This window comes from Pagrus major, chromosome 5 (assembly GCF_040436345.1).
Source record: "Pagrus major chromosome 5, Pma_NU_1.0".
Lineage (NCBI taxonomy): Eukaryota > Metazoa > Chordata > Actinopteri > Spariformes > Sparidae > Pagrus > Pagrus major.
In genome coordinates, this window is record NC_133219.1 from 36,224,968 (window position 1) to 36,235,165 (window position 10,198).

A 10,198-nucleotide genomic window follows, 5' to 3' on the forward strand; every position below is an offset into this window, starting at 1 on the left:
CAAGTGCCAAGTAGTGTTGGGATATTTTAAAATCATTGCTGGACATAGAAGGCAGGAATATCGTGACATGCGCAGTAGAACTTCGAGTCAACTTGGAGAGGGTTGATGCCTTCAGGGACGATCGTAAATATGATATAAATATCAGACAGTATCTCTATCCCATACGCCTTATTGCGTATTTGCCTGCTCTTTATTGTCCGTTGTAGCACAAGTAGCACTTTGTCGTTCAGCTCAATGTCATTAAGAAACAGCCACCCAAATGAACCTTTATGATTTATACACTGACTTCAACATGCGCTAGTGTGAGGAGGGCGTTACTGCCGACTGTGACATGTACGAGTTTTGTTGAACGCAGCACTATAAGTACAGGTTAGCTAAGTTTTAACTGTCAACAAAGTGAAACAAGTCCTCGCCATGTTCACGCACGTCTCTGCCAGCTTGCGTGAACCAGTTTTTCCACAGCAAAGGTGAGTCTACTCGGGAGTTTTTTGGAGGGAAGAGGTGTATGTTGAATGACGGACGTTGGAAGGACATAAACCCGCGTTATGTCAGCGCTGGACAGACCCGCGGCGGAGCTGACCGTCATGGACGTTTACGATATAGCGGCGGTGGTCGGACAGGAGTTTGAGCGGATCATCGACAGGTTCGGCTGCGAGTCTGTGGTCGGTGTGCTGCCCAAAGTGGTGCGGGTCCTGGAGCTGCTGGAGGCGCTGGTGAGCCGAGGGGCCGCCGGACAGGAGGCCGAGGAGCTGCGGGGGGAGCTGGATAGGCTGCGGCAGGAGCGGAGCGACAGATACAAGCAGGAGAGGAAGCACCAGAAGGTCCCTGTCTGTCTGTAACCCTGTCTGTTTATCTGTCTGTCTGTCTGCAACCCTGTCTGTTTATCTGTCTGTCTGTCACCCTGTCTGTTTATCTGTCTGTCTGTCTGCAACCCTGTCTGTCTGTTTATCTGTCTGTCTGTCACAGTGTCTGTTTATCTGTCTGTCCGTCACCCTGTCACACTGTCTGTCTGTCTATCTGTCTGTCTGCAACCCTGTCTGTCTGTTTATCTGTCTGTCTGCAACCCTGTCTGTTTATCTGTCTGTCTGTCTGTCACAGTGTCTGTCTGTCTGTCTGTCTGTAACCCTGTCTGTTTATCTGTCTGTCTGTCTGTCACAGTGTCTGTCTGTCTGTCTGTCTGTAACCCTGTCTGTTTATCTGTCTGTCTGTCTGTCACAGTGTCTGTCTGTCTGTCTGTCTGTAACCCTGTCTGTTTATCTGTCTGTCTGTCACCCTGTCTGTCTGTCTGTCTGTTTTGACATTTCATTTTTGTCTGACCAACAGTGGAAATAAAGTAAAAAGTGATCAGTTTATTTAACAATTAATGAACTGTCATTGATTAATTTTATGACCATCACAATTGATGAATCAATTAATCAATGTAGCACAAGTTGTGATAGTCATAGATAAGGTAGACACTAGGTATGATATTACTAGATTATTATATTATACTTTAATACATTAGATTAGTGTAGTAAGAGCACTATAGTAAACTATCCTACTCTACAATAATACTTAACACATTACAATTCTCTGACATGATTAGGAGTCCGTTATTAAATGTGTGATATAGTTCACACTTTACATTACTACATTTTTCCAACTTCAATTAATGTCTGATAACAACACATCCAAGTGACAATGACATTACTTTGTCATGCCCTCATGTCCACTCAGCTATGTCGGCCATTTTCAAACACATAACAAGTACTCTGTGCTGCCACTTTGCTGTGCTGGTGTTTTTTTCCTCGTTTTTTTTATTTTGTCTGTCTTTCCTGTGTTCAGGAGTTGGAGCTCGTGGAGGATGTGTGGAGGGGAGAAGTCCAGGACCTGCACTCTCAAATCAGTCAGCTTGAGGCAGAGAACAAGAGGCTGTTGGTGAGCCTCCCTCTCATAGAGTCCCCCGGCACAGAGGAAGACCAGGAGAAACAGGAGGGTGCGTTGTCTGCAGCAGAGCCTCTCAACTAGAGTTTGATGGGAGAACATTTTGGAAGGTTTCAAGATGATTTATGGGTCAATAACAACATTTTTTAAACCTCCATTAAGTCAAATTTCTCATTTTGGCTTTTCTGGTGGAATAACCTAATGAGTAGTTTTCAGTTTCCAGAAATTACATTTTCAAATCTTATCTTGAATATATAATATATATCTGTGATTTCAGTATCAATCAATCAATCAATCAGTATCTGGAGAGAAATAGTCAGATTAGGTCTCTTTATGTTGATTAAAGTAGACTCTGATGAGTGCATTGCCACTGATCATAGACTTTAGGCATGGATCACAGGAATACACCAATGTCAGTGGACAAAAACAATCCATAGTACATAGTATATTATAGTTTAATTACCATAATGACACCACAGCATGGCCAATTGTCTGTTGCTATTTAAAGTCTTGCCATACATGTTGCACAGTATCTTGTGATGAATCTGGATAATGAATGAGTTTGGTCTTGGCTTAGAGGTCCAGTACAGATTATCATCTGTTCCATATGCGTGCTCACTGACTGTATGTCACACATACATTACATTCCCTGATTTAGTCATGTGGGATTGCACAGAACATGCTGCACGCTTTCATGTTGACACAGAAAGAAGAGGCTGTGAAGAGAGGCGGTCAGGAGCTTGTAAAGGAGACTATTTTTGAAGCAGACAAAAATATAGCTCTTGTGCGAGACTTTCATGGTGGCTGCAGCTATGCTTACTGTCAGGGCCACAGTGCGCATACACTGCTGATAAAGCAGGTACATCCAAATGAATGGGTACTGCATGATAGGATCAGCCTGCTCTCTAACACATTATTTGTTTGGAAAAACACATTCATGGTGTAACTGATGCTTTAATGCGGAAGCCCTTGCTAGAATATAGACACCAGGTTTTGATTTCAATTCTTAGTTCTAGGTGATTATATGCTATTAAAAATATATAGTTACAAAATATTATATTCCATTTCCGTCAATAGGTCCCCCCTAAACCCTTTGGACCTTTAAGATGTATAAACGTGTGTAATTTGTTCCTTACACGCTAAAAATAGAAATAAACCCTCTTAAGTTAAGGGAGTTTTCTGTTGAATGGCGTGGCAGCCGCAAGTTGCACTGATGTGTGAACATTATTTCACTGTTTTTAATGATACCCACAGGAATGTCAGAGAAGGAGAAGCAGGTGATGAAGACGCTGAAAGACATGGTGGATACGCAGAGGGATGAAATCCGGGCAAAAGACCACCAACTGACACTAATAAACGAAGATGTGGAGGCGGTGAGGATTAAGACCACATAGAGCACATCATATACTGGCACCTGACACTATTTATGTAAATTTACTCAATCTGATCACATATTGTGATTTCCTCCACTGTAGCTCCAGATGCAGCAGCATCGGTTGATAAGAATCAACCAGGACCTTCGACGCAGGATAGGAGTGATGGAGGGTCAGGGTAAGGCACTGATCCAGCAGAGGGCTGAGCTGGAGGCTTCGGCCCAGGCACAGCAGCAGGAGCTGGGGGCTCTGCAGCTGGAGGTCAGAAGTCTGAGAAAGGAGCTACGGGAGTGGGAACTGGAGAGAGAGATCACTAACATAGAAGAAACCTCTCTTATCACATCTGTAATGTCATCACCTACATCACCACAGACGATGGTAAGAAAAAAGGGTCTATAAATATAATTAGTTAATTATATCTTGCAGATTTCCTATTGCCTAAGTGGATGTTTTATGTTATCAATCCAGTCCTCAGCAGCAGCACCATCTAACTCCACCATCAAACCAAATTCAGTGTGGGCAGAGTGTGGAGGAGACCCTGACTTCCTGGCCAACTGCTTTGAGCGTGACAAGAATCCTTCTCCTCTCCCGAGTTCATCAAACAGAGAAAATACTGAGGAAGAGCATGAGGATGATGAGGAGATGACAGCATTGTTTTTGGTAACACCTGCTTAACTCTCCCATGCACACAGCGATATAATTAAACGTCCTTGGCACACAGTCTTACTCTGGTTATAGCAGAGACCCACTATAAGACTGTTTATATTAAACACAAAGCACTATCACTCTGTCATGCTGCTGTGTCCTGCAAACTGTTGATATGAATTGCCACTACCACTCTGAGGTCGGCAGAAATATGTATCACTTTAACCTTGAGCTTGTGCAGTGCATGTGTGTCTTAATGCACATGCAAACAGCGACCTGCTTATCAAGACATTCCTCTGCAACAACACTAGTGGCCCTAATGCCACAGGGTACTTTTAGTTTTCAGGAAGTCGAACCAAATCAATTCAGCTTCACCAACAAGAACAAAGATTGTGTTGTGCCTCTTAATAATGCAGAATTACTGAGCTCCCTGTCAGTGTGTCACCATGCCATGCAAGGAGGAATGCTGAATGTGTGTTTTGACTGCAGAAGGTGTCAACTGATACGGAGCCAGATGAGGAGACAGACAGTCTGGAGGGGGAGTCGGACAAACCTCGCTTCACCCTGCAGGAGCTGCGGCACGTCCTGCAGGAGAGGAATGAACTCAAGGCCGAAGTGTTTGTGCTGCAGGAAGAGCTTGCATATTACAAAAGGTAAGTTTTGTTTCTAAAATTAATATTTGATTAATCAAACTTGTGCATAAAACCGATACAAAAGTTAACAGTCACCTCCTCCGTATCCCTCAGTGAAGAGTCTGAGGATGAAGCCAACTCCATTGTTTGTAGTCCATCTCCTCCACCTTGCTCCACTCCCACTGACCAGCCCGAATCAGGAATTAGACGCTTGTGAGTTTGACTTTTCTTCATAGACCAATGTTTACTTTTTGCACTCCTCAAGAGGGTCAGTCCCCTGATACTCCATCGGTGTAATTTGTCATCATAACAAACTTCTTTGTATCATGTATGTATGGTCGATAATTAGTGTCACTGTCTTTCACTGAGGCTCACAAAACTCACAGCGCAAATGAGGCTTTTTGTGTTTTATCTCCAATTCTCAATTTCTCCTGTGTCACCTTTCATTTTCTCATCTCTTAACAGGATCTTCACTGCCATAATGCCAATGGTGGCAGCCGGTTTGATTGTAGATGACCCCACGTTGCTGCCAATCAGAAGGCTCATTTCCTCTGTCTGACCTTGAATTTAAATTCTTCTTTTACACCATGTCGACACCAGTTTGTGCCTCTCAACACATTTGCATGAATTGGTTTAATGGCTGCAGAACTTTGTTATTTAAAACAAAATCTGTATGGTGTTTATATACTTGAAATTGTGATGAATTAATCACTTACGTCATTACTGATGTCTTCTATTACAGTGCATTTTGGTAGCATTTTAGCTGACTTGGTAAGAGCTTCAAATGAACTTTAGTATTCAAAATGTGAGACAAGTGGCAGTACATTGGCACTATACCTGTATTTATGAGCTCTCAGGGTTTTGTGGCTCCATAAAAAGTCATCACATGTCAGTGTGTCATTGTATATAAGCTGTGCTTCATTTGTTGTTACGCTGCTGTCATGTCAAGTTACTTAGTGCCTAAGTTTCTCACTACATTGCCTGATCCAAATACCAAAATGGTGTCACTGCCCTAAATAGTGTGCAGGATTCACTTACCAGTTTGGCGAGGAGTGCTCGTAATACAGTATGGAGTATTGCCCAGAGTATGAATAGTTTTCAAAGCACTTTAAAGTTACTGATCAGTCTCTTGTGCCATTTATATTTTGGTGACGTTCAGATTCATCTGATGGCAGATTATTGTTACGATATCGGAGTCTGGTTTCAAGATGTAGTGAATGAGCTGACCTGGACAATCATGTTCCATTGTTTTCCACAAAGTGACCGTTTAAGATAATGTGCTTAATGCCAGCAGTAAGTAATCCCCTGAGTTGATGAAAAGAGTCTGTTACTGTATACTCGCAGCACTGCAGTGTGGCATCACACACTGTAGTTACAGTTATACAATCATACTGGTAAAAACACCAGAAGAAATCTATTCCAGAAATAATGAATGTTGTAAAAACATGCCATAATAAACAATATGTGCATCTGTAAAATAATGCTTGTTTAGATTAAAGTAATAAAGTTTATTTTTCATCTGTTGAATGCTACTGTGTTGCTATTAAAGATGTGTGTTAAGATTAGTTAAGGCAACTACGCTCGTCTTCATTCTGTAAAAGAGAAACTTTCAGAAGGTATATGGTTGTGTTTTTTGTTTAATAAAGAAAATATGTATAATATGATTTACTTTCTTGACAATTTGTGAGTATAATTTGTAAGTTTATTGGACTAAAAAAGCAAAGAGAGCTTGTGGTGCGAAGCAAACTCGATAGATATCTCTGCAACATAATACATAGAAGTCTTTGACATAATGTCAAGGCTTTTATTTCTTCACATTCTGTTGATAATTGTAGTTAATTTTTGTTTTTAACTAAAATTCTTACATATTGCACCTTTAAATACTAATATGGCAGACATAGATAGATGAGGTAGAGGTCATGTTGGTGTCCAAATTATTTTGTATTTGGTCATTTCAATTATGGATTATTAGAGCAACCATGTACAATATTAAACATAAATGTTGCCATTTGTTGCATTGTACCAAAGTTAGCTGAGAGCTAATTTACATCTGCAGTCCCTTGACAGGAGGGAACAGAAAAAACGGAACTGAAAATTTAAAGACAAACCCACAAAAAAAGACAAACATTAAATCACGTGCTTTCTCACCTGATCCTCACAAGTTCAAAAGTGAGAGCTATCACTCACTGCTGTCTGGATCCGTAAAAAAAAAAACGAAGACGAGCGATGACAGAGCGACCGCGTTGAGGAGGGAGTTCTCTTGAGTCGCACACGATCTTTGTACTCACCTGTCGCTAGGATACTTCGCCCTCCTCTGCCACGCCATTGGTGGATGAGTGATGGGGGAAGTGCTGCTCCTCTTGAAGTTGGTCACCTTCTGCCAGTAAAACTGTTGAACCCGGGAGAAAAAAGAAAGTAAACGCTGTTTTTTTAAAAAAAAAAAGAGTATGTTAAATAGTAGCTAGCTGGTGAAAAGTTTAGCTACATAACATTTGTGTGGTTCCGTCATGGAGTTCGGTGAAGAGTCGTCTCCTGCTCTGGCTTTCGAGAAGGAGGCGTTCGAGCTGACGGTGGAAGATGTTTATGACATTTCGTATGTGATCGGACGAGATTTGTTGAAAATCAGCAACACGGGCGAAGAAGTGTCGGATCTACAGTTCAGAATAGTCCGTGTCTTGGAAATGTTCGAGACTCTGGTCAACAAGTACAACTTGTCTCTGGAGGAGCTGAAAATGGAGCGGGACAACTTGAAGAGCGAACTGGACCGGATCATCAAGGAGAGCTCCTCCGGGCCGGGCAGCACTGTGAGTGTTTACAGTCTTGGTCAGCCGTCATCATGTACAGTTGGACTTAGATACAGATGATGTTCAGATATGCCTTTTTTCCCCCCTTGTTAAAGCAAACAGCGGGACCTAATCAGCTGGTGATAGACCTGACAGACCCCAACAGACCGCGCTTCACCATGCAGGAGCTGAAGGAGGTTCTGCAGGAGAGGAACCAGCTCAAGGCCCAGCTCATGGTGGCCCAGGAGGAGCTGCAGCTGTACAAGAGGTGAGCAACTGAGCCTAAAGTTCACTCTGAGGTAGGATTTACACAACTTCCATCATGTGACCTCTTTTCTAAAAGTACATTATATTGTAACCAGTTGTTAATGTCTCACCTCCATATCACACATGATGACAGCTGACACCTTTGCACCTGACTACTTCCTCAAAAATGACCACACAGCTGAATCCCCATCTATCTAACACAATGTCATCAGTGGCAAGAGCAGGGTTTCTTGCAGGGTTGCTGAGTAATACTACACTAGATTGTTAAGGTGAAGCTAATACATCTATTACTCATTGGAAACTCCGGGTTTCCATCTGAATTGTTCTTGTTTTAAGCTGCTAAATAATTTTTTTTCATAAGTATGAGTGAGGCTGTACTGTTGATTTGTACACTAGGGTTACAGCGATACACTGTTTTTAAGGTATACTGTGATATGAAAGTTGACCATTATTGTACCGTGTGTATTTGCTTTCGCAGGATATTGAATTCTGCCGTATTACTGTCATTATATATATTATAATATATTAAAATATTATATATATTGAGTTTATATCAAGTTCCATGTCAGTCAGGATATACAAACCCTTCTGTTGTTATTTTGTAAAGGTTCATTGTAACTGATAATAGTACTGTTATTATAATAACTGTGTAATACCGCAAAATCGTGATATTTTATAAGACGATTATCGTACTGTGAAAATCTCATACAGTGACGCCTCTACTGGAGACACACTGACAACATTAATATTAGTACTCGTCCATCACTGATGTATCCATTTTTATTCCACTCATATCTGCCCCGACTTATTTTAATAAACTGCTTTTGAAAACATACTTTAATTCTGTTGTTAATTTGACAAAACCTCAATTAAAGCAGAGCGCAAATATCAGCAGTAAAAAAATTGACCTGTGCTGATATTATAGAGCTGAAACAAGCCTCACAATTCATTGCTACAGACGTCTTTAATATTTCTGATAACAACATTGATTCTATTTTGAATGAGGGAAGGACATTAATTCAGTATCATGGCTAGCTTCGACTTTTTGTTTTCCGGCTGCATAAGATTTTGTCATTGACCGTAAAGCTCTACTTTCCTCTGCAGTGGGATTCTGCCACAGGCTGAACCAGCCATGGTGGAGGTGGATCTGGACACCCCAGCAGCTACAGAGCACAAACCAGCAACAATAAATGATACAAAAGAGGAGAAGACAACCATAGGCAAACTGTGAGTAACAGGCTGTATTGCTGAATATAGTAGTGTGAATGTACTGACAAATAGAAGTAGCGCAAAGTATCGAAAAACATTTATTTCTTGCTACACACTATTTTTAGCTGTACACCTCAGATGGCAAGGTCTCAAGAAAAATGTCAGCAGCAACCACATGATGTTGAAGTAAGCTAGCAGGGAGATTGTTCCCACAGCCCGTCTCCTGTCTCCTAATGATATACTTGTGACCAAGTGAATTCATGCCGATGCTGAGGATGTTTGTGTGAGCACTGAATGAGAGACAGACAGAGGTTGGAAACTGGCAGCGTGTCTGCCAAACTACTGCTGCCGTCAGCAATTAAAGTCTGCCATGACTCAGTGCAGATTTACGAGTATGTTCCATGTTCACCCCACCACGCTCAGGAATAGAAACTAACTCTGGACCTTCTCTGTTTATAGGTTTTCATTCAGGAGAAAATAAGAAAAAACTTTCACAAGAACTGGACATGTAGAACTGGACAGGTAGAAGACAAACAGGATTTGTCAGCACAGTTTTCTCATCAGTAAACCACTTTTATATTGACTGTATTTTTTTTTATTTTTACAATGTATTTGTCAATCTAACAAGCACTGTGTTTTGTACTGGTAATTTTAACCTAAGATGGTTTATATTGATAGAGAGTTGCTGTAGTAGAAAGATATATGATGTGGAAAGTTTGGTATAGATATCAAATGAAACTGGAAAGTATTATTGAACTACTGTTGGAGTATTTATAGGCTTGAATTTTTTATATGATTCCAGAGTTAAGTCTTCATGCCGGTCCAGTAATCCTAGACACATTTTCTGTCATTCTCAAATGTCAGCTAACAAATAAAGGAAAAAGGGCCCCAACTTGCAACATTTTAAATAATAATAAAATCTATCTTTTCTTCTGAAGAATCTTTGTTATTTCACATTAAAAGTTGCACTTTGTAGTTTGTGGGAAGAAATCTTAAACAGAAGAGAACGATCTTTGTTGACTGATTGACCTTTTTTTTACGCCTAAACAAACAAAATAAACAAGCAGTCTTTGGTTTGATGCCTGAACAAACTGACCTTCAATGACAACAAAGTTTCATACTGTTTGACTTTGTTCGTATGTGGCGGACCCTGCCAAATTTCTAGCTTCAAACCTTATTTTCCAGCTTGTTTATTCAGTTACAGAAAAAATAAATATTTCTGGGTTTGTATTATTTACTAATTAATATTGTAAACATTAAAATACTAAGTTTGAATTTCTTCTCCAAAACTACATACTGCCCCTTAATGTTCAGGCTGCGATCTCAGGTCAATGTAGACAGATCACAACAGAAAGATGTACACAAA

General features: G+C 40.7%; 2 protein-coding genes across 3 annotated transcripts; both read left to right on the forward strand.

Moving 5' to 3' along the window:
• Window positions 1-459: 459 nt before the first annotated feature.
• Window positions 460-6,097, forward strand: LOC140995788 (RILP-like protein 1). Of its 2 annotated transcripts, none has more exons than XM_073465877.1 (8): window positions 460-821; window positions 1,825-1,975; window positions 3,178-3,296; window positions 3,399-3,674; window positions 3,765-3,956; window positions 4,431-4,594; window positions 4,688-4,786; window positions 5,039-6,097. In XM_073465877.1, the coding sequence occupies exons 1-8, from the start codon at window positions 546-548 to the stop codon at window positions 5,130-5,132; spliced, it is 1,371 nt and encodes a 456-aa protein (XP_073321978.1). In that variant the 5' UTR covers window positions 460-545; the 3' UTR covers window positions 5,133-6,097. The 2 variants fall into 2 exon arrangements, with proteins under 2 accessions (XP_073321978.1, XP_073321979.1); XM_073465878.1 differs by having other exon boundaries at window positions 4,434-4,594; window positions 5,039-5,227.
• An 849-nt stretch (window positions 6,098-6,946) lies between these two features.
• Window positions 6,947-9,764, forward strand: rilpl2 (Rab interacting lysosomal protein-like 2). Its single transcript, XM_073466512.1, has 4 exons — window positions 6,947-7,377; window positions 7,473-7,624; window positions 8,728-8,850; window positions 9,292-9,764. The coding sequence occupies exons 1-4, from the start codon at window positions 7,081-7,083 to the stop codon at window positions 9,311-9,313; spliced, it is 594 nt and encodes a 197-aa protein (XP_073322613.1). The 5' UTR covers window positions 6,947-7,080; the 3' UTR covers window positions 9,314-9,764.
• Window positions 9,765-10,198: the final 434 nt, after the last annotated feature.

Coding starts and splice junctions, on each gene's coding strand:
- LOC140995788 (XM_073465877.1), top strand. CDS start 546: ATGTCAGCGCTGGACAGACCCGCGGCGGAGCTGACCGTCATGGACGTT. Junction 3,957..4,430: donor AGATGACAGCATTGTTTTTG/GTAACACCTGCT, acceptor TTTTGACTGCAG/AAGGTGTCAACTGATACGGA. Junction 4,787..5,038: donor GAATCAGGAATTAGACGCTT/GTGAGTTTGACT, acceptor ATCTCTTAACAG/GATCTTCACTGCCATAATGC.
- rilpl2 (XM_073466512.1), top strand. CDS start 7,081: ATGGAGTTCGGTGAAGAGTCGTCTCCTGCTCTGGCTTTCGAGAAGGAG. Junction 7,378..7,472: donor CCTCCGGGCCGGGCAGCACT/GTGAGTGTTTAC, acceptor CCCTTGTTAAAG/CAAACAGCGGGACCTAATCA. Junction 7,625..8,727: donor GAGCTGCAGCTGTACAAGAG/GTGAGCAACTGA, acceptor TTTCCTCTGCAG/TGGGATTCTGCCACAGGCTG.